The 24,768-nt window shown below is 41.3% G+C and overlaps 1 protein-coding gene across 2 annotated transcripts in view; it reads right to left on the bottom strand.

Annotated features, from left to right (window-relative positions):
* Nucleotides 1–24,768, bottom strand: part of LOC101847034 (tuberin) — a gene marked incomplete in the record, with an annotated part of 55,944 nt that overhangs the window by 13,073 nt on the left and 18,103 nt on the right. For both annotated transcript variants that reach the window (XM_035969488.1, XM_035969487.1), the window contains 25 exon segments: nucleotides 877–963; nucleotides 1,291–1,565; nucleotides 4,144–4,885; nucleotides 5,234–5,280; nucleotides 5,983–6,086; nucleotides 6,895–7,102; nucleotides 7,418–7,592; nucleotides 8,265–8,529; nucleotides 9,332–9,487; nucleotides 10,046–10,164; nucleotides 10,559–10,661; nucleotides 11,144–11,237; nucleotides 11,937–12,126; nucleotides 12,663–12,803; nucleotides 13,126–13,257; nucleotides 13,639–13,759; nucleotides 14,511–14,623; nucleotides 16,342–16,464; nucleotides 17,856–17,984; nucleotides 19,900–20,055; nucleotides 20,652–20,733; nucleotides 21,815–21,918; nucleotides 22,345–22,485; nucleotides 22,928–23,071; nucleotides 23,615–23,741. In XM_035969488.1, the coding sequence (XP_035825381.1) occupies nucleotides 877–963; nucleotides 1,291–1,565; nucleotides 4,144–4,885; nucleotides 5,234–5,280; nucleotides 5,983–6,086; nucleotides 6,895–7,102; nucleotides 7,418–7,592; nucleotides 8,265–8,529; nucleotides 9,332–9,487; nucleotides 10,046–10,164; nucleotides 10,559–10,661; nucleotides 11,144–11,237; nucleotides 11,937–12,126; nucleotides 12,663–12,803; nucleotides 13,126–13,257; nucleotides 13,639–13,759; nucleotides 14,511–14,623; nucleotides 16,342–16,464; nucleotides 17,856–17,984; nucleotides 19,900–20,055; nucleotides 20,652–20,733; nucleotides 21,815–21,918; nucleotides 22,345–22,485; nucleotides 22,928–23,071; nucleotides 23,615–23,741 (4,078 nt within the window).

Raw genomic sequence — 24,768 nt, forward strand, 5'->3', positions numbered from 1 at the left:
AGCCCCACCCACCAGTGCCACCCCTCACTGCCATCATTGTAACAACGATTCGAGGAACTCTTTTCTCGGCTGGCCTACGATCAGAGCGGCATTGGTCAATCTAATTTTACACCTCTGGCTTCTGGCTACCCAGGAAAGTTTTCGTAGTGGCTGGCTACTCGAGCACTCTCACGGGCAGTCGTGAGATTTCACATCCACACTACACTGACCATCTGCATCGCTCAGGGCTCACATGATGGGGTAACATCTACCCCCTAATTGCACCCCTACTCTCCTTCTTCGCCCGCGCTCACGGCCATTGCGTTAAGTTTATAGTTTATAGCCGGTGGAACTAAACTTGCGAGTTTTGTTTTAAATCAGGGTTGAGCGGGCAAAGCATTTTCCATCTTAGACAAGTGAAACCCTCGGAAGGGAGCGGATTTTTCTTTCCGTTTCCACGTTGGACAGGTTTCCGTTTTATACAGGTATTTAAAGAGGAATATATCAAGGGGGGAGCGGGGAAATTCCGTTAAGACAGGTTTCCGTTTTATACAGGTTTCCGTTAAGGCAGGTTCGACTGTACATGGAAAAGAAATTTAAAAAACAACAGAGTTTGAGTAAAGAAAATATCATTTTACACAATATTTGTCATTTAGTCATGAAAAAAGCAAGAGACAGAGAGAAAAATGACAGGAATACTAAAAGAAGTAGAACCTACAAGTAGTGACCTCCAGCCACAGCACAAAATTGAGATATCCCCTCTGAAAAGAGATAAACAATACAATTAAAAAATGAAAAAAAAGGGGTTATCAGTGATTGACAAACAAGAGCTGCGTGCTCTAAAAAATATAAAAGATTACAGTTCAACATAGGCCTGAACTAGTGAACAAGACACACCTGTCCTTTGCCCATGTAGAGCACTCCGATCTTGTGGGTTTCGTATGGGTAGATATGATCCAGCATGTCGATAGTTCGTCGAAATTTCTGAAACAAAATTGGTTGAAAAATTCAAACATAGCAGTATGTAAGTTGGCCTTGACAAAAAAGATTCAACTAGCTAGTTACTGTTTCTGATAGAATGTATGGATTTTATATATGTAATTGTAAATTACATATACACACATACACATATCAGCACAACTTAGACCATTCAGGAGGTCTGTTAGATAAAAATCATCCTATACGAGAATTAAACTTACATCTCCTGCCCATGACAGCGAAAAGCCTAAACACAACGCCATGGATGCCAGTGTGTAGACTTTAGATCAGAGACAAAGTCACAAAGTCCACATTATAACCTGGGCTACTCACGTCATTATCGGGTACCCTCAGTGGTACCTCCTGGTTCTGCACCATAGGGTGGCACTGGTACAGCTGCAGGAACACATAGCTGGGGCTGAGACCACCCTTAGCGTCCTTGGGTCCCCCGGACTGCAAGCGGCCATCATAGTCATCCGAGTGCCTGACCTGGCCAGCCGGGCTCATGACGGAGATGGTGTGGCCGCGACGCTTCAGCTGACGGAGCTCAGGGACCTCGTCCTGTAAGGAGGACGGTGTACTCGACTCGTTGGGGGAGTCCTCAACCGCTGGATCAAAGAAATTTTTATCAGATTTAGTTTAGTTTTGGTAGAGGTTTTACGGCACTCGCAATTGCATAAGGTCATATGAGCGCCAAGGGGTTATCAGATTTAGGAGAGTCCACAATATTGATGTAAGAGAGAGCACAGCATTCATACAATTATGACTGTTTTCAGTTGGGAGAAAAGAGAAGCATTTCAACTTGCCTTTCGCTAAAAGAAGACAAACATGTTTTTCCAAGGGAGCTGCATCAGAGGAGGAGCACTCCCAGAACAGACTAAATGGTACTCTGGTTTAGTTTTAGTAAGAGTTTACGGCATTTGTAACACAATTAAGTCATAAGTGTCAAAGATTAGAGATGTTGCTAGATTTTAACTTTTTTTTTATAGTAGAGGGTTTTACGGCCCTCGCAACTGCATAAGGTCATAAGAGCGCCAAGGGGTGGGTGTCAACAGAGAACTCTTTACAGGGAATCAGACTTAGACTGCTCACCTCTCTAGCTTCAACAACATAAGGTCTGCTTTGACTATCTCTCTCTCTTGCCCTTTTTAACTCCCAGTGGAGCACAGGCCATCAACAACATTACTCCAGCGAAGTCTGTCCTGAGCATCCTTTTCCATCTGTTTCCATGATGTTCCCGCTTTTTCAATTTCCGCTTGTACCGCTCGTCTCCATGTAGGTACCAAAAACTAAATTTTCAAACTAGCTGTATGCCAAATTTATCTGTTCCATTTGAAAGGCCTATATCCACCGAGCATTTTGGTACCATTCTTTAACCTCTCCGTCAATTTTTAAGAAAATTGTAGTTGTTTAAAATTTGATCAAATTTGTTGAAGTCAGTCACAGGCTGCAACCCCATGTTTGACAGACAATAAAAGAGTACCAAGTGCACTAAACATCTCCACATTAACAGAGCACAATCACTATAACAAATATGTGGAGCCTAATTTTTTTCAAGACTGTGAGATCTTTACACATCAGTATTTTATCGCCTCAAACACGATGATCTGTTGTTATTTCGACAAAAACACTGAGCGTTGACCCGGCCGGCACCGCACCGGCCCCCGCGGCGAGCGAGTCGGCTCTATATTGTAGTGTACCCGCGTGCGGGGTCACATGCTGTCTGAGTCTCGCGGAAGGATTGATGAAAAATAATTCCAAGTTAATAACTTTATTCTAATAGAAAATGAACTAATCTTTTAATTGATACCTGTTATAAGTCGGTATTATACATATTTTGTGTAAAAAGGGATCTTTAAACATTTTGACGGTATTTTTAAAAGCTTTCTATAAAGACGCCAAAGGCTAAACTTATCTCACGGGAAAGCCCGTTTAAAGCTCTACAGTTCTCCGCCAATGAAAAGTCGGTATTTAATCATCCCTCGTTCTGCGAAGCATTTGAATGCACGCATGTCAATTTTTCAACCGGCCGACCTCGCATTCCGACCCCGAGGGCTTCGCTTTCGTCGGCGATTCTCCAGCTCCTAATAATCGGACATATAAACAACTTACACCATTGTAACGAGGAAAAGCTGAACTTTTACAAGGTGTACGGCATTTGGTGTTTTATAGCGAAAGAGCAAAGAAACAGCGATCGGAATTACCCCGATTTTACCGATACCACGCGGTCGGAAGGCCGCGAGAGCCCGCGAGGCCGTGTTTACGCTACCTACTCCATGTCATCTTTAGTCTTCCCTTCTTACGCTTTCCTTGTGGGTTTCACGTTAAAGCCTGCCCGATGATGCTTGTCGGGGGTCTCCTCAGGGTGTGTCCAATCCATTTCCATTTCTTCACCTGAATATCTTCCTTTACTGGCCTTTGGCTTGTTCTCTCCCACAGTTGAGCATTCGTGACTCGATCGTACCACTTGATCCCGACTATCCTTCGTAGGCATCCATTTACGAAGTTCTGCAGTTTCCTTGCTGATGCTGCTGTGAGCCTCCATGTCTCTGAACCATACAGTAGAACAGTCTTCACGTTCGTTTTGAAGATCCTCAGTTTGGTGTTTAATCCCAGTTCCTTAGACATCCATATATTCCTGAGAATGATGAATGCTGCTCTTGCCTTTTGGATTCTGACTTAAATGTCTTCGTCTGTTCCCCCTGCCTTGTTGATGACACTTCGACTATCAAGGCACCCCAAAATAGCAGGTCACAAGAGAGTGACAAACATACAAAAGAAGTAGAGGAAAATGACATCAGGAAAGAAAAAGCAGCAGTTCCCTGTTGTAGATCAGGCACAGTTATGAGTGTGATATGAGTCAGCCCATTTACAATTCTACTATGCTTGAACATGAAATGTCCCCCCTTTGGGAATGTCCTAAAGACACTTCAGTCAGTGGCACTGCCCCGGGGGGTGATGTTGCTAGAGAGTAACATACAAAGAAAAGAAGGAGAATAAGGATGATAGATGTGTGATGGGGAAAAAAAGAGCAAACCACCAACACATGGTAAACTAAAGGATATGTTATCAAAACATACAAAACAATGAACACATTCTGTCTGACAAGGAACACGAAGTTCTGAACATGCAACATTTGAATAAACATAGAAATTCCCAGAAAAGTCTTCTTTTTCTTCCACTCACCAGCCCTGTCAAAGACCTTGGTATGAGAAGACAACAAGTTCAAGGCTTCTGGACGTTTCTTCCCAGCGAGATCTTCAGACATCGTCCTTTGTACAGATTTCTTGGGCTCAAAACTTTTCCCAGTTGATGTTGACCTATGAACCATAGCTTTTCCATCAGATGAGGTCGAGGCCAGGTGGCCCACCCGCCCTGCCGGGAAAGATGTGCCTGTCAAGGCAGGATTTACGTGAAACACGCTATCACTACTCTCAGCTGACTTCTGAGAGGTCATTTTGGTCAGTCTGGCTACATCAGTAGGACTCTCTTCCTCAAGAGATAACTGTCTCGCCAGATCTGAGCTTTTCTCTCCACTCCGTCTGCTTTTACAGATCACCGATGAACTCTGCGCATTCCCATCAGAGCTGTTCCCTTGCTGAGGGTCATTGCGGGTCCCCAGAACGTCAGGGTCCGCAGTAGCACCTGATGAACCTCTTTCTCTGATCCCACTGTGTGGGAAGGTGGTGTCGGTGTGAGAAAAATCTTGAGCCTCAGGCCGGGCGCGTGATCCAAGAGACTCGACCCGCGTGGCCGTCTCTGCTTGTCTCTCGCGTTCTGTGCACTCCACCAGCTCCCGCAGGAGTTCCCGTGGTGACTGGCATGTATCCTGGGAGCCGCTGAGCACCGAGGGGGAGGAGCTGATGCGGCGCAGGTTGCTGGGGGACTGGAACTGGAGGTCGCTGTCAGTCTGGATAGAGTCTGATACCTGGTGGACACAGGGAAAACAATTTTTCCACATCTTGGATAAACAATTTTTACATCTTGAGCACACAATCTTTACAAGTACACTCACACACTAGGGAAACAATCTCTACATATCTCACATCTTGATGAAACAGTCTTAACATGTACTCACATCTCAGGGGAAACAATCTTTACATGTACTCACATCTTGGGGAAATAATCTTCACATATAATATACTCACATCTTGGGGAAGCAATCTTTATAAATGCTCACATTTTAACTAACAATCTTCACATGTGCTCACTTTCTGTAGGAAACTATCTGTACATTTACTCACATCTTGGGGAAACTATCTTTACACATACTCACATCTTGGGTAGGAGTGTCTGTTTGACTGAGTGGTTCTTCATGAAACACTGACAAGAAACAGGTAAAAGAAAACAAATTGTAATAGATGGAGTTCCATCTAAATATTCTTCTTCATACATCAACACTGCAAATCTTCACAAATGAAACTGTATGTTTGGGTGCCTCCAGGTTGCTATAAAACTTGTTTTAAAGAGTCAGAGACATATCAAAGCAAAGCACAGAAGTAATTAATACAAATAAAATTACTCAAAATCAAGTGGCTCAGGTGCATGCATTTATGCCACATGAATGAAAACACCCAAATGTACATGTGCACACACAAACCAATAACACACACCATAAAACACATACACAGGAAGACCAAACAAAAACTAATAAACCAGTGAAGTCATAGTCTCAGATATTCACTCTGAAATGCATGGACACACACATATCTAGATAAGCACAAGAATATAGTCTTGGCATGGTGCAAGTATAACCTCTCTACTCCTCAAACACGTCCCTCAGACACATATCTCATAGACACACACGTTAACCCATAAACACACACAGATATACATACATATATACAAACACATTTAAGGACTTACATCCCCTTTCTTCCTCGGTGAAAAGCTACAAGTGTAATGTCGCAAACTCCTCTCTCTTTTTCTCTTTCTCTCTCTCTTATACACACACACACACACAGACACACCAAAAACCCACACACACAGACACACACACACACAAACAGACACAGAAGGACTCACATCTTCTCTCTGCCTCAGAGAAATGTTGTGAGTGTAATGTCTCATACTCCTCTTCACAAAGACTTCCGCTGTCAATCTTGCCCAGACTGTCAGAGTCTGGAGTCCTAGGAATACACAACAAGGATAAACACAGGATGTGTTACAATCCACTAAGGAAAGAAAAAAAATATATGCCTACATTTGTTTCATGAGCACAGAACATTAAGTCATTATTTCTACCCTTCCCATGGCGGCTCATTCAACTTTAAATAGAGTCATCTTCATTTATCATTTTTGTCCCGAGGGAGGGAGGAGACATACACTTATGAGTTCAAGAAGGAGCATAATGTTATCATTTAGATGTTTACATAAATTGTGAGCAGTGACAGCTACAAATCCATTTGCAGGTGGATTAAGTAAGTAGAACAGGGTAATCTTTTTCTAGCCCAGGCTGAGTGGGATACAGCATACCAACAGAAAGATAGGCACACTTGATAAAACTGGCTTTCTTACTTGAGAATCAAATTAACATTTCCTGCATGCAACTGCGAAATACCTAAACTTTATACGACAGATGTCGGTATGGCTAACCCTCCCTAAATATAACCAAGATATGGCACACAACACACTATAACTTGTGACAGTTCACTTATTATTACACTAGCGCCTTTAGCAGTTAGATACTTTAAACCATATCATGTACCCTACACAGCACATAACACATTATAAACTGTAAAAACTTGCCAGCTTCTCAAAAATGCTTAACATGCTATGTACCACACACTATTCACTGTAATCAAATCACAAAAAGGCTGTACTAAAAGCCTCAACATAAAAACATTCTATTGCGGCTTTTCATACAACCTTTAAATGAATTTCTCAAGTGATCCAGCCTCTTGCAGCTTCAACAGCGTACAAACTGTAAGAACTCACTTGCATCTGACGGGTGCCAGGAGCTGGGTTATGTCCGGTGCAGAGGGGTCAGAGCTGAAACTGGGACTGCTGGACTCATTCTCGATTCTCATCATCCAGCACACCACACCACTGGCCCCACGGATGTTGACCTCAGCCCAGCTCGTGCACCAACAACTACACTGGGACAGCGAGAATGTCCGTTGCTCAGACATACGACCCTTGGGACCTGGGAAAGACAACGTGCCATGGGCATTTCTTCTGTATTATCTTAGACAAGTGTAGTTCACAAACTTTCACAAATAATGTAGGCCTACTTCTAGGAGCAGCGAAGCAGTTAAATGCCCTAGATAAAAATACAGCATTCCAGAAGCTTGTACAAAGAGAAGAAATAAATTTAGAGTCGCTAGTTTTTCTTGTGACAGCAATGTAATAGTTCTCATTGTAGTAAGTGGATTTTTACTACTTAAATTTCAGGACCAGTTTTATATGAATAAGTAATCCCCCACCCTCCAAACAACAATCTCTGGCTGAGATGACCCACCTGAAAAGCCAGCATCCATGGCATCTGAGTTGGCGCTGGTGGTCAAAGAACTGCCCGTTTGGACTGCAGCATCATCCCGGCCAAAAATGTCCGTGCTGGCTTCCTGTGGTAGACTCATGTCATCACGAGAGCGACGTGGCTCCTCACACTCCAAGGAGATGCCTAGAGAGTCAACCTGATGACACACTCATATCATTACTGCTGGAAGTATGCTGGTTTTACATTCTTATCAACATTTTAGAGTTCTAGTGAGATAACAACAAAGCTGTAAAAACTGCCTTTAAAGTCTATGCTAAAAAAACATTTCTAAACCCATTTTACCCATAGTATAGTCCAATTTCTAGACATGTGTGATAACTTCCCTTCCCTTCGCCCTACCTTGACAAAACCTGATACAGTCATAGGAAACAGCTTTTTTTTGAGTAAAGAGAACCAAAGCAACACAATAACGTTAATTTAGTGCTCGGAAAAAAGTAAAACAAAAAGACAGAGACAACAGAAGGAAACAGAAGTAAGTAGAACAGGGTAATCTTTTTCAAGCCCAGGCTGAGTGGGATACAGCATACCAACAGAAAGATAGGCACACTTGATAAAACAGGCTTTCTTACTTGAGAATCAAATTAACATTTCCTGCATGCAACAGCGAAATACCTAAACTATGGGTAAATAGGACCTAATACACGCCTGCGAAAGTCCAAGGGAGTCATAGAAAATGTTCCAAGTTCCAACAGGTTTTTTTATTAGGCCCACACACATAATGTATGAACATGGACACATAAACAGTCACAAAGTAAACAAACATATAAACTTTCCCAGAAGTTACCCCTACTCCATGTCACCTACACACCTGTGTCTGTGAGCGTCCCAAGGCAGCCATAGACTTGTGGCGACGCCGGGACTCTCCAGCGCTGGATCCCATGGCAATGGGAGCTGAGCGCTTGACTTCCTTTCTGGGGTCCTGTGTGTTGAGGTAAGAGGACAGGCATTTGTCGCAGAGGCCAGAGTTATTGGTCTTGGCTCCTCCACCGCTGGTGGTGATGGTGATGATCTTGTTGCCGACCACCCACATACCACGTTGTCCGTCCTTCAGCAGGAACTGAGCCATAGGAGACCTGGCCAATGAGATGTACATATCGCGTCATGTTCATCAATGTGAAAACAAAGCATCAAGACACTCAATGGCTATAGCTTTCTGGATAATTAAACTCCTTGCAGGCATTAGCACTCTGTCATTCACACCCTAGTCTAGGGGTGAGGAACTGACTGGACTTCAGATTAAAAGGTTGGAGTTTGATTCCCTGAATACTAAAGACAAACAATTAAACCCATTTTCCATACTTCACTCAGTAATAAATTGGAACTTGGAAATCTGAAGAAACAGAAATAGAAAAAAGATATGAATGGCTGCGGTATGCCCCAAATGGCCTACGACATTGTATGTCCCTTGAGGGCATTGACAGACTGGCAAAAGTAACCAGGCAGAACAACAGCCATAAGTGGATGGTTGCCGCTTACCTATCTGCCTGCGGCAGACTGCCGCCCTCCTGACGGAGGCCAGCCAGAAGAAGAACAACAACAGCCATTAAGTGCAGTAGAATAGGAAAGCAGAGAAATCTTTCGGATAACTTCCTCTGTCTTGGAAAGTGCTCAATGTAAGAGGAATGTGCAGGTAAAAAAAAAATTGGATGCTAAATATGCTTTTGGAAATATAAAAATTAGAGCTATGGGGGGTGATTTATCCCACTTCACGGAAACAGGAAAGACGAGCTGTCTCATATTCAACTCAGTGTATAATGCTGGAAGTCCAGTGCCTGGTAACTAGACTTTGCGTTTCTTTTCATTAGTCCCTCTTCTCTTTCCCATCCACTTTCGATTTTAGCCCCTAGTATTTACCTTTAGTCAGGCAAATTTTACCTTTTGGGCAGTGCCGTGAAGTTCCCGTAGGCGTATCGAGCCATCATGTCCACACAGGTCTCTGTAAGCTCTTTGTGGAACTGTGACATTTTCTCGTCCATGGGGATGCGACCATCGTTCCTCACACCTTCGATCCCCGATATGTTGCGTCTCCGGCTGGAAGACATGAAAATTACAAAGAATCTGCACACTTGTCAACAGATGAGAACATTTTCAACGCATTTCTATAACTCACTGAAAGCCCCCAAATACCATCACCAAACTTTACAGCAAAAACGGTAGGGGCAATGGTACACATGAATTTAACATTATGAGTTCTAGCCCCCCGAGTGTCACAGTATCCATGTATCTGGGCCATGGGTCAGCTGCTGGATCTTTCTTACTGCATGCTGAGATCTGTGTTTGATGTGCAGAATGGTAACAATAGATTATGCTCTATAACATCTTAACCTCCCTACAAGGCAACTGCTTTGAAATGAAAAAATATGATGAAAAAAATAAAGAGGCACAGGGAACTGAAGAACAATGAACATTCAGTAAGTTTTGAAAAAATTACATTTCAGATGGTTGAAGGAAAAAATGTATGGTGGCATTGTACCAGAACATTCTATACTTCTCTGACATACATCCTGAGTCCCTTCATACTAGAACACTAGAAATTCCTCCATACATCCTGTACCCCTCAATATCAGAACACAAGAAATTTCTCCATACATCCTGTGTCCTTCATTAAGCGAGGATGTCCGGCCGCGATCCGAGGAGTCCTGGTTGTGGGCACTCAAATGGCGGATTGAGTTCTCTTCAAAAAGCTGTAGGACGTTGTACTTGAGACCCTGACAATGACAATGAAGAGGGAAATGAAAAAATGACTATTTACACATGAAAGCAACAAAGCACATAGTATAAGGGAAGCTGACACATATATGCAATAGAAGGATCATTTAAACACAGTTATAGAAATCCCAATGACAATATAACACATACTTGGCAGGGAATTGAAATCACTTAATATTGCACATTCAGTCATTGACTCATTGCTGGACACTTTTTGCCATAAAGATATCAAGTCAATAGTAACACTGAAGAGAAGTAGGAAGGGTGACCTCACCACAATGAGTATCAACTACTCACTGATTGAAAGAGAATTATATCTTTTTAAAGATGTTAAGTACAGCATTAAAACTAACCAAAAAGACTTAACAAAGTACACAGCGAACAGCAAGTTACCCTCTGGATGTACTTGACAAATCCTTGTCGGAAGGGAAGTCGACAGCGAATGAACCATATACCAATCACATGATGGGCCAGTGACACGGTGTAGTGGCTGAACCTGAGGAAAGGGGCAAAAATAGGTTGTAAGCGTGTGTTAGGTGTGGGTAATGTGAGAGAATATGAAGAAAAGAATATGTGGAGTAAGAGAGTGTGTGTGCCTGTCCGAGTGTGTGAGAGTGATTCAGTGTGAGTGTGCATTTGGTAACTAAGGATTTCACAACCCTTTGAACATCGTAAGTTTATTAGCAAGGCTGGATCTCTGCATATAACGTTTAACTGCTTCACCTCTGCCTGTCAGGGCCAACCTGGGTAGTTCAAGAATGCTCTACAGAGGATTCGAAATAGGGCCTTCCACATCACAGATTGATATGATATCAACTGGGTTAATGGCGCATCCATGCATGATCATGTAGTATGAAAATGTGAGAGATTATGAGTAAGTAAGTGAGTGAGTGTATAAGAACAAATTGGTGAACATAGAATAAGATGAAACATGTCAGGAATCCAAGGTTTTTTCCATTGAGTTACAACAAAACTTACTTGAAAGGGTTGGTGTAGGGCAGTGCAATGGCAAACACACTCATGTACTGATCCTCCACAAAGTTGGCATACAGCTTGGGGATACGGACAATACCTGGGGACACATACATAATGTCCAGGTCAAAGACAACTGATGTGATAACAGACAAACGTGTCAGTCAATGAAACTGACAGAAACATTAGCCTTTTTTAGAGTCAAGAACAACCGATGTGAGAACGCACTTATAACATTTACAATTAAACAAAGATTGTGCCAGTAATAATGTAATTTGTCCTCAAAAACATAATCTAGGTCATTTAGGAAGTGGGCTGCTTCACCTCTGCCTGTCAGGGCCAACCTGGGCTGTATGGGATATTTCCCTGTAAAACGACAAAGCAATTCGATACAGGGCTTGAGAAAAAATCATGTACAAAAATCCTTTCAGGCTGTTCAGCTTGACCGTGATTGTGCAATAGGGCATATTTACATTTCATATTCATCTGGTCCCCAAAGACCTTCCCGCCATCTAAATCAAAATTTCTTATTGAACTTCATATTCACAAGGCCATTTTGAAAATGCAACTAGTGAAGAGGGAAGAGACTACACTTACAGGTCCAAAAAGGTGTTAGTGAAATAAAAGTTGTGTTAATTTCCCAAAAAGAAATTTGACAAATATGTTAATAGGTACAGTAAAGACAACAGGTTCACATTTTTATACAAGAGGAGGAAGATAAAAAACACAAACAAGGTGCTACTGCAATATGTCTATGCAATCACTCCAAGTACAAAGCATAAGGATGTTGAAGACATACTAGAAAGAAAAGCCAGCACGGGTATGGCCATGGAGATGGTGGCGGAGATCTTGGAGAGGGAGAGCAGCACCGCGGGCAACATGCGCATCATCAGCTCCTTCATCTCCAGCGAGCAAATGCGCAGCGTGGTCACACAGATCTTGGCACACTTGGACACCAGGCCAAACTCAAGACAGTTCACCAGCTCTCTCTGAAAGCACATATCCACACATGCTTACAATATGGGCAATATGTTGAGCTGTATATAGGAACAAGTTTAGATGTTGAAGAAGCACTAATATGATCAAATAGCTATGTCTGATTGAACTATTGTGCTTATATTGAAAAATGACATAGAGGATAAGCAGTAAAATAGGAAGGGTAATGATTATTATTGTGTCATAACCAAACTCCTGTCTTTTGTACACCTGGGCGAAAAGCCCAACCATTATACTGCAGACACTGGTAAAACCAGTTGTAACTTATTATTTGTAAATATTTTGATCTGTTGTGGACAGCACCAAAAATGGCGGTGGGCCAAATAAAGTTCCAAAGCCTCAGACAGGACAAACCATTAATTATAATAATGATGGAAATGTTGGAAGTCCTCATTGTCAAAATTTCAATTATATACAAGGTGCGCTGCTTCAGCTCTGCCTATCAGGGAAAATGCAGGTCAAGTGAACACAGCATGTCAGAGCCCTATATTACAGATTTAATTATACTAAACAGAGTTTGACCACTCACCTGTCGAGTTTTGTCCAGATAGGCATGGTAAGTGACCATAGATGCCAAAACAGGGAAGACGCAGGCATGGAAGTCTGAGCGGGTGAAGTTAGGCGGGCGGTTGATCAGCTTCTTCGACTGTTCCACTGTTCTATCCTTGACCTGAAGAGACGAGATGAAAGGAGTTATAATTGTGCCCTGAATGTACACCAGGCGACAACAGTAAGTAAACATTTCTCCAAAATCTGTGAGGGTCTTCGAGGCCAAGTGTTTAGTAAACTCAAGCTCAAGCATAAAGTCAAGCTATGCTCTATTTTTGAGTAAAGGTCATGTTTTGCTTGGGAATACACTCGAGTGACAATCATCTAAAACCTTGTCACTAACATCCCTTGAAAATATTTGCAAGTGAATCTCTGTTAACTCAGCTCAAGAAGCTCCCCCCCCTACTAAAACTTAAACCAACAGTCTAAGAGACATGTCTCACCATAGCACAGAGCTTGCCGCACAGTGCATCTAGGAGCTCGTTGTCCGAGGAGGCAGACAGAACCATGGTCTTGTTTTCCAGGACCAGTGTCAGTTTCTCCAACACTGTGTGCAGCACCGTCCAGTCACGCTCCTGGGGCGAGAGAGAGAAGAAACAATCATTCGTAATGACAGCGTTAGCTGAAGTGATGATGACATGATGGGACCCTGTGAGGGTGAAAACCTAAATAAAAAATTAGTGCCAGAAGGAAAACAAAATTATTTATACACATAAAACACAACACCCCCCCCTCCCCAATTCAAGCTTTCAAACCAGTTAATTGTGTTTATCATTATCTTGAAACAAAGTTCATTTTAAAAGAATTACCAGTAAAAAAACATTTTAGCTTTCAAACCAGTTTACTGTGTACATCAATCTTGTGTTATATGTGTGAAAATAGAGAGGAAGCAACTTAAGAACCATAAATACACACCCACATCCACACACACACACAGTAGTGCGTCTTCAACTCACCGTCTCTAGACAACGCAGAAACAGCTTGAAAGTGTGTTCGTACTCAATGACAGAGTAGATCTGACTTGGACTCAGTCCAGGTACCGACGGGCTCTTCAGCAGAAGACTCTCCATGTCTTCACTAGAACATATAACATATGACATTAACATCAAATTCAGGAACAACAAAGTGTCCCCTTTCCAATGGTCACACAAATATTCACAATAACCTCTTCTACTGGCCAGATCATTCTAAACGACCATCCTCGTCTATCAAAAGTTATGTAGCCTTGCTGCCTGGACACAGGAAAATAGGGTAAAAGACATTTCCTAAGGTACATCTAAGTTGACAAAAATAAGGACTGAACCTACAACTTTGTGATCAATATTCCAATGTGTGATCCAATGCCACGACATCCTTATGTGGGACATCATTCGAAGTTCTACCCAAAACCCATTTCAGTAGTTTGAGTGTGATCCATAGAACGACAATATGGCCACACAGGAAGGCCTGTGGTACCTACAACTTAGTCAAGTGAGAAAAAACCAAACAAACTTCACTTCTTACCCATTACACCAATGCTGCTATAAGAGCCATTATTCACGATGGATGAACTCTCAATCCACAAAAGACATAATTTTGTCAGAACAAATTCATTTCCACTTTAAAGAATGAGATGAATCTAAGCTTGCCCCAGTCTGAATTGGAATCTGTGCAGCACTTCATGGAACAAGCCTTTTTTATGGTGACACAATAACACAATCAGATAAAACACTCACAAATAATAAACAAATATTGCTACAGACTTTGTTGTTCACCAGGTATAAAACCGCTAACAAGGTAACCAAAGTACTTTAATAATGAAGGTATAGGTGAATAATGAGACAACTACCTGGGCCGGCACATGACGTAGGGACTGTACACATGGCGCTCCCCTGGCTTCCTGTCTGCCAGACCCACACGAGAACGACTATCTGCACGCAGCAACAAGAGCAGATTGAAAATCTGAGGGAAATAAATGAAAGATGAATCAAAAAACCATGATGACAAATAAATATGTGTAAAAGTCAGTGACATTAAAAACAAGTGGAGATAAATGCATCTATATGAAAGTCAGCGCTGTAGCAATGTACATAAATTCAGTGTTATTAGAGACTTTTGTGCAAGTTATTCATGAACACGGCTACTTGAATAATCATGAAGGTAAGGTAAGAGGAAAAAAATTGTCAGGTCCTTTCTTCCCCCAACATTTCCTGCTTCTTTTTCATATTAAATGTCTGCTTGCTCAACCTAGGTCAAAATATCTTTACTATATTGTGGCTTTCTAATTTGATGCATGTCAAAGTCTGGTGTATATAATTGTTATATTTCACTATGTGTTTCCCTTTGTCAAATAAGACTTACACACATGTTGGCATAAAAACTTACCCAATCATAAGGTACTACATTCAATTCCTAATAAGAGCCAAAAAAAATTGTGGTGACAGGTGAAGTAGCTTTATTCACTATAACTTTCGTACACATTTACTCAAGAACCTAACCAGTTCAGACATTGCTTAGTGTTGCAGGGAAGTATGTAAATTTTCTCTGAGCACAGAAGGAGTTAAAATACAGTCAAACTTGTCAAAGATGACTACTGTAGAGAAAAGTGGTAATCTTATGTGGTCTTTTTGGACAGTGTTATTATATCATTCAAAATGTAAGGGAGACAGGTGATTGTCTTGGTCAGGTAGCCATTAAAGCAAGTCTGACTGTACTTCTTAACACAATAAAAAAAACTTCTCTTTTTCACTGTCGGAGGGAAGTACAAAGCTTACATTACACCTCACTGTGCAGTCATCACAACCACAGCCCTGTCTTATAACCAAATATAATATATTGTGGCGTCGGTGGCCTAGTAGTTACGCTATCCGACTCGTATTCGTGAGGTTGCGGGGTCAGGGGGTGGGAGCCGCGGACCCGACGTTGTGTCCTTAGGAAAGGCACTTTTCACGAATTTTCCTCACTCCACCCAGGTGAGAATGGGAAAGATCTTGTCAGTATGTTAGTGTTTTAGTGCCTGTAAATATCTGCTTGCACTGTATGCTTCCCAGGAAGTTGAGGTTGTTTCAGACTGCTCTCAGGTCTGCTGGGATAATAGTATAGATTGTGAAGTGCATAGAACTTGCTGTGGAGCGGAGATTTGCGCTATACAAATGCTATTATTATTATTATGTCAGTATCAATAGTATAATGTTTGGGCTATTTGCTGTTCTACTGAGAAGGTGTCAGTTCTATTCCTGCATGGCAACTTTTAGTACACATATGTACATCTGCTGGTATATGAATTCCACTCAGCGGCCCTGATTGGCCTTGACAGGCAGCGAAGAAGCAGCCCACCTAAATGATCTAAAATGTGCTGACAGGGGGTGGGGTGGGGGAAAAATATTGTCAGTCACAGCCAGAATAACTCAACTAGGTTCACAGTCAAATAGTTTTTGGCTGTCTTGAGTTACTAAGACCATGAAGCCAGAAACCAAATGTTCTATCTGCTCTATCAAAATTGTAAAATTATCCAGTAGGCATCAAGATATTCAAAGAATTGCTTTCGAAAAAGCTTGACAAGTTGTAAACATCAAACTTTTAAAAGTCAACTTTCTCAAAACTACGTACTGAACAGATAAAACTTTGTAATTCTAAGTTAGCAAGATGGTAGTGTCCATGTTTGTACTGAATTCACTTACGGCTTTCCGCAGCTGACAAGCCAAGCGGCCGAGGTAGAGGTGTGAGTACTGCATCTCCAGGTGTGAGATGAGCAATTCGTACAGACGCTGGCAGTGACTGGCTGGGGCTGTGTACAGTTTCACCTAAGACACCGTCAAGGGTGACAAGGAGAGAAAACAAGACCAAATGACTTAATAATCATACTACCCTCACATTAACTTTTTCTTTAGGCAGCTGAATGTTACAATAAAATAATAACATATTGTAGACATGCATGTAAAAGTAATGATTTATCCACGCAAACTTTAGATCTCTGACTCTCCGTCATGCATGTCAATGTTATTACCTATTCATCAGTCTCAGTGGGCTCGCTGTCTGGTTCTAGCCCACTCATGACATATTTGGACCCGGGGTCTTTGATGTGTAACCTACCTCATTTTCACATTTCCAAATATCCCCATAATTTTGAATAATTTGTAAATGTAAGTCCAAAAAAGAAATTTGCTGCCTTTTTCAAGTCATTTTGTTGAATACTTTTTGCGAGAGCACACTTTTGTTTGCAAGACTGGAGCTTTTTTAAAATTGATCACTTACAAGCCTAGTTGTAAAGTAATATTAGTAAATTTGGAACAGATATTAACATTTTTAAAATTCCCAAATACGATTCCACTCCTCTTTGCTTGTGGCTAAATCTCTGTAAAGAAGACTTAAAGCAAGATGATTAGTAGGATGTACATGTAATGTCTTAAAGGCATATTTTGCAAATTTCCATGACATTCGTAGTACAGCACAAAGCTCAAAAATATGCATTTTCATGACGTACCATGTTAGTCATAAGGCAACAAAGAGGTTTAAAGCATTTGCCTTCAGCAACAGCAACAATGACGATGACCCCCCGACCCCCCCCTTCTTTAAAAAAAGCATAGATGCCTTGTGCCCGAAACTTTATTATTTCAGTTCACGAGGTATATCTCCAAGACAGCAAGACAGTTAATGTTCCTGACCTTTTATTACATGTACTTCCTTCGAGATTTTAAGCATGAGTTGAGGAAAGCACATCCACATGATAAAGATCATTAAGTGCTGAGAAAAAGCAAGACAGAAAGAAAAGAGGGAGAGCAAAGAAGTAAGATCTACCAATGGCGTCCTCCAACAATCCGCTTGTTAATTCTACCTAAAACAAAGCAGACCTTAGACACACATCAGCCAACAGCCAGTAGCATTTCTGCCCTCCACATACACCTTACACATCAAACATCTCATAGAAGAAGTTCAAATGTTTTTTTGCAAACATGTTCAGGCATAATAATCATATTACACATCAAACCACAACGAACACACTTTTTTTCTCTCCCCTTTCCTTCCTCTGGTTTCTCTCTTTCTTCTTCTTTAATAACAATCATAGTAATTTCATTTACACAGCACATATCCATGCTCCACAGCATCTCTATGCGTTTTACAACTATTACGCTTTTCTATCCCTCTCACTCCATATTTAATTCTTTCTTCCTTTTTCTCAGCCCCTCTGTCTTACCTTAAAGACCTCAATGATCTTGAGGATAGCCATGCGTACGTCAATGAGACTGGCCTCCTCTGGGCCAAGTGTTCCCTCCTCTTTACGTTCACTGTCCGCAAAACTGCTCACTAGAGGCTTCTTGACAATCTAGACAAATAAGCAGAGAAACACAATACAGTGAGACAAACTTGTAATTTATTGATCTTCCATTGGAAGAAATTAGCATTGTGTTTTCACCAGTTTCACGACACAACACATACTTGTATAAGGGGGGCTCTCGTGGCCTAGAGGTTAAGGTGTTGGCCTCTCATTCAAAGGTCTCGGGTTTGAATCCGGGAAGCGACCGAAAAATTTTCTTCTCTAAAATTGTCTCCTTTCACCTCCTTTCCTGCTCTCTAGCAATGTTCTGTTGTCTGCTTTCATTTCCACTTTCTGCCCCCACCCCCTCACCTCCTTTGCCCCCTCCTCCTCTGGGCTCCTGACTCTTTCTGCAGCCTTTCTACTGCTACTCCTTGGTTCCTCCTTACTGCTGTCTTTCTGCCACACCCCTGATCTTCTGGTAGGAAAGATCTACACCTAGCCTTCTCGGACAAGGGCGAAAAATCTCGGAGGGCCCGTGTGCATGTTGTGCACGTTAAAGATCCCTTGGTGGTCTAAAATCGATAAGAGTAGGCTTCGTCCGCCACTCGGGCAAAATTCAAAATTTCCTTCCAACTGAAAATATTAGGAGTGTCCCGCGCACTCATATGACCTATGCAGTTGCGAGCGCCGTAAAACACTTTACAAAAACAAACATACTTGTACGGCATCACATCAACATATCACATTCTCCGCCTCTCACTCAAACACTCACTCCCTCCCTCACTTCTAAGATATAACACGGTCAATTTATGGACAAACACTAGGCATACAGATGAAATGAAATACTACAGTGATTTTCAAGAACCTCTCACACGCCACACAAAGAAACAACAGGAACTGACCATACCAGGTGACAAAAAAAACCAACTTTACCCACGGAGACACCCATAAAAACATTTACAATAGAGATAGAAACACAAGATTTCACAGACGTACTTGGTCACCATCCAGTTTTATTGTGACAAATTTACAAATAAAAATTAAGTTTGAAGGAAGTTGGAGCACATGCTCCATGTGACATCCGTTTCTGGCGATACACGCTCTGAGGTGCTTGACGAAATTGTTCATGACATTTTCCATTTGCTGAGCCTTTGATGTACCTGGATCTTGTACAGTTTAAACTTCAAATCGTACTTCAACATGAGCTGAACAGATTCCCTTGCAATAGTTAATTCAATACCATGACCACAAACTGACTTTTTAGGTTCTTCCCTCACAGACTCAATCACCACTGCCACACTCTCAGGAGAATGCACTTGCATCGGTCTCCCATTGTGGTTGACCCTTGTTTTTGATATCTTGTTTTTATTTTCAACAGAGCCATGTGACTTGAAGTCGGCCACCCACTTAAGTATTGTTATTTTACTTGGTATTTTCTTACGGTCTTTGATGTTAATTCTGAACCATTTACAGAAGAGATTCCATATCTGCTTAGGGGATTTTGTTTCAATATATGTTTTAACCATAAAAATATGTTGTTCAAAGGTGAACTGTATTTTCAGAGTAGCCGAGTCTGCTTTCAAGGTACTGTTGTTTTTGTTACGTGTTTCTCCTTCTGGATGGTTCAGCTAGCTTCCTGTCAATTTTCGGGTGAACTGTGCACTTTGACGGAGGGTTATAGGCTTTCACGCGGGTAAAGGTTTTTTTGGGGTCAGTAGGTATTTTTACCAAGCCATTTTTTGGACTCATCCAACAGAATCAAAGAATTATGCGCTCTTCCCTTTTTCATAACAATAGATAAATACACTTGAATACACTTGTACTTTTGACTGAAAAACAGATAGTTGATTACTTAGAGATCGTGCAAAGGAATGCATGCAGCAGGAAGAAGAGGATAAGAAAAAAATAGCATCAAAATCCACCATCTCTTTGAGCTAACTGGCCCCGAACCTCTCATGACTCCCACAAAAGGAACTCTTACCTTCTCCACAATGATGGAGAGTTCAAAGAACTCATTGGAGTGGCAGTCCTCACACAGGCCCAGCAGCAGGTCCACGGACTGGCAGCGCACCTCTGGGTCTGGGTCCGTGTCGCAGTGGCTGAAGTGGGGCAGCACAATGTGCTCAATCAGCTCTCGCTGGGGATGGTTTAGTTTGAATAAAGAAAAAAGTCATGTCATTTAATTTTATGAATGTCTTAGTCCTTAATTGGCTATTTGCATTGTAAGCTTCCTGAAAAACCTAATATGTTTCTCGGTGTTGAAGGGTCTGCTGGGGTAGTATCAGTCCTAAAATGCAAAGAGCATACTGCAATGTATGGATGTGCGCTATGCAGTTGTTATAATTAAGTATGATTATTAGCTCATGGTCATTTAGTGTTGGGGAGAGCAAGGCAGACACACAAACAACATTTGGGGACTGAGTAGACTAGTCCATTGAGCTGATGATAAATCATGGTTGATCATAAATATTTTACTACCTCATTGACATAATATTCTAAGATATTTTATGAGGTGGGATGAAGATGAGTCTTGACTGATCATAAATGTTTAATGATTTCCTTTACAATGTAATTCACAAGCCACGGAGGACATAAAAGCACACCACTAAGTGGATCTACAAATTTCACAAACTCACCTGTGCTTGTCCACATAGCACAAGCCCCTGTTTTTGTCATTGAGAGTAACTAACAAGAGTAACATGGAAAGAACATACAACAATTCTCATGTCTCACCTCGTACACGTGGGTGTTGATGCTGAGAACAAGGGATAGAACTTCCAGGGATTTCTTCCTCACTTCAGTGCGAGTTTGGCCCCTGAAAAAGAAAACACTCAATAAGAAGCAGTTGTTTTAAAGACAAAATTTTGTAATCATATCTATTTATACCAATAAGGAAATATTATTAAAATAGCTAGCATGCATGAATATAGCCTTAAATCACAAGTCACATAATACATAACATCACTTTTCCTTGACATCTATAAACAATTTCCTGAAAAAATCACAGTTGGTCCATATACAGCCTCTTGTTTTCAAGCTAGGGTTATTATGTCTAGATCAAAGACACATCCCAGTGATTATACACCCAATGACCATTTCACAGATATTACTTGATCTTTGTGGGTTTGAATTAACTAACCACTTAACCACCACAACACCTTATTAAATGACAGTGGAATACACTTCCTTGCCCTACAATAAAACAAACATGGAGCTGAACTCCGGCATGAAATAAAAAAAAAAATCTTTGACAGTTAAAGCAAGAGTTGCACAATTGACATAAATATGAATGAAAAGAACATTTTATTTCTACAACAAAAAGAATTTTGACTACCAGACTCAGAGCACGGATGAGATAAAGCTTATTAAGTAAATTTTAATGAGCTAGCACATTTAAAATCCTTTGAGTTTCCAACTTGAAACTTTTGTGGGTAATTCAGACTTCTCTTGTCAGAAATGTTACTGATTTGTCTAACTTTCTTTTTACCAGTGTGTCAGCCTGTCATCTTTCTTTTATCCACCACTAAATGATCCATTTTACACAGATACAACTTCAGTAATTCAAACAGGTGCAAGCAATTCACTTCAGCAAAATTAGGTCATCATCATTTTGACTACATGAGGACCCCACCACAAAAACAATGGGATTGAGTAAAGTAAAGAGATCTCACAAACACAATAATGTACATTTGGAGCTGGAAAAAAGCAAGATAAATAGAGATACAAAAGAGAAAGTAAAAAAAAATAGAGTCAACAGGTGGGATCCCCCCAAGCAACCAAAAAAAATAAATGCACAACAAGACCTGTTATATCAACAATAGTAACAACAACTCAAATAATGTCAACAACAACAACTGCAACGAATACTAACACCAACAAGAGAGAGAGAGACTTACTTCAGGTATCTCTCCATTAGCTGATTGAGAGCTTCGATCCAGTTCTCCTGACCTGGATGGATAAACTGTGTCTGGTAGTCCATGAGCGCACACACTGAGCTGCTCTGCAACACACACACAACACACACATCAATATCAAGGAACAGTAGCTGCATTGTGTAAGACCACAAGCTTCAGCTAGAAAGTTTGAGGCCAGAATCTGAGTGGGGCCCAAATCATTTTTCTTGTCTTTCCTGGACTATTTCCAAATTTCAGTGGGACCCAAATAATTTTTCTTGTCCTACCTGCACTATTTCCTCCATTTAAAATATGAACATGATATTTTAGAGAGTAGCAGCTACTCCATTCTCAGCTGTCTTGTATTTTCACATAGTATTGGCATGCGTGCACACACACACAAACACACAGACAGCCATACAGACATGCTGTGTGTACAGACATGCCTTAACACCTACATACACATTGCCTGACTTTACGTTTGACTTCCTTCTCCTTAAAAGTAGAACGTAACAACAAGAGAGAACACTTACAGGCCTCTTGCTTGCACACATTTCCACCAGACGAAAAAATCGAGCCGTGGGGCCAAAGAACTGACGGTTGCGATAGAGGTTCTCAATGGATGTTATTACTTGGTGAGTCTCTGTCATCACTTTCCTCTCAAAGCCACATTTCTGAAAGATAAAGTAGAATGCAGGCAAGTAACTAAGAGCAGAGCTTTCACAGCACATAAAATTGGTGTCACCCCCCGCCCAAGACAGTTCTGGACTATTAACTAGGGACATAGAACAGTAATGACAGTAAAGAACTGGGGTAAAGTATCTATTCTTCTCATGTAAGAATAAAAAGTTTGGGAGGTCCCATAAAACGCAGGATAAAGACATATTGACTATTGAGAGTTGAACAAATATCAACTTTGTGGATATCAAAATTCAGGACCAAGTCGCAGCTAAAACTACTATAATTTGGTAAGAAGACCTATAGTGTGGATTCGAAAAGATCTCTGAGGACCTGAAATCAATTGCATTTTGAATTTAAGAACCTAGACCTCTGAATACTTGTGGGCAGAAGAGGGAGAAGATGAGAGTAGCTGTCCAGTCGGGTAAGAGAACTCACGTCAATCTGAGTGAGCAGCCTCTGTAGAATGTCGAGCACAATCTCCCAGGTGACATGCTGTAAGTCCTTGCCATATTTGCTGACCAGTCGCTGTAAGTTCAACACCACCTCATAAGCCACTATGTTGTTCTCATGGGACAGAGCCTAAACCAAAAAAATACACCAAAACAGAAACAAAAACCATGAATATGTCACAGGTTCCATAAGTACACATCTCTTGAGGCTACATCCCTCTAACAATACATTTGTTTACTGAAAGCCTTCAACCTGGACTAATAACATACAAAAATATTGATGATGAACTCATTTGTGACAAGCAATATATTTTTTCAAACCTTAACCGAAATGACAAGTTACATTGATGCACCTAATATAAAACAGTACTCAAATAGGGAGCAGTAAATATGAGAAGGTGGCAAAGCCCACCTCTGCTTCTAAAGTTTACTTTTTCATTTTCCTTTTTCAAAGAATTTAAGTAAAAAAGTTATGTCTGAATAAGCGACATCATTGTTGATTCCTCCAATTTAATAGTGGCCCTGCTGTGAGGTAACCGCAGTCACGAAAAAGTTAAGACAGAACATGGCAGTTCAATGAATTGAGAAACGAAAAAAATCTCCAACCTGAGCTTTTGGAGACAAGGAAAATCTACTACTGGGTACCACAAACACATGTCCCAATGCCACTGACCTCATAAAATGATGGTAGTACAGATGAATGAGATTGCTTTAGTGTACTGACGCGACGTGAGCCCCACAGAGCCATGCCGGTGAAGAAAATGGCGCCCCTCAGAAGAAGTATATCCACTGGCTTTCTCCTGAAAAGCAAAAGACAAAATGGTGTGCTATCAGCTCCCTTGGCATCATGCTGGGCTTTGTTATTGGTGACCTCGGTTTGAACCTTTAATGGAGCATTCTTGAACTTCGGTTGTTTGTGGAGGGTTCGAGGCTTTTCGTCAACTTTGCTCAGTCCAATTAGATATGGATATTAAATTAGGAGATTTTGTCTCTTAAAAAACCAGTGTTGAAACAAGCGTCAAACACATACAATTACCATACACGCAAAACTTTCATTCACATAAAAGGACAGAAGACATTCATGACATGTCCCATTCCCATATCTCTGACCAACAAAATGATCTTTTTTTACCCCCCCCCCCCCTCCCCTTTTCACTTGCTTCACTTGCACTAAATTGTGATCATGATTACCCAAAGATTCAAAGAGAGCAATAAGGAAAAGGATGCAATACAAATGATAAGTGACAATGTTGTGAACATAATGGGTCAATGTTTTACAATCTGTTACCGTATTTGGTTAAACGTATCAACAAGGTTGTAAAGGGATATGCATTGTGTACCTTGTATAATGAAACTTGAACGAAAATGTATCAAAGATAGATAAATTGAAGTCACGTGCCAGAGAGAGTGAGAGAGAGAGAGAGAGAGAGAGAGAGAGAGAGAGAGAGAGAGAGAGAGAGAGAGAGAGAGGGGGGATGGGGTTTGGGGGAGAGAGGGAGAGATCAGAGAGAGATCAGAGAGAGAGGGGTATGAAATATAGAGAGAGAGAAAGAGAGAGAGGAAGGAGAAGAGAGAGAGAGAAAGAGAGAGAGAGGGGAGGGGAGAGGAGGAAGAGGAAGAGAAGGGATATGGGAGAGAAAGAGGGGGGGAGAGGAGGGGGTGGAGTTTGGAAGAGATAAAGAGAGAGAGAGAGTGCGGGGGTATGTGAGGGAGAGAGAGAGGGGGAGAGAGATAGAGGGAGAGAGAAGGGAGAGGGGGAGAGAGAAACAGAGGAAGAGAGAGGGGGGGATGAGGTTTGGGAGAGAGCGAAAGAGAGAAAGTGGAGAG

Source organism: Aplysia californica, unplaced genomic scaffold (genome assembly GCF_000002075.1).
Source record: "Aplysia californica isolate F4 #8 unplaced genomic scaffold, AplCal3.0 scaffold00150, whole genome shotgun sequence".
Classification (NCBI taxonomy): domain Eukaryota; kingdom Metazoa; phylum Mollusca; class Gastropoda; order Aplysiida; family Aplysiidae; genus Aplysia; species Aplysia californica.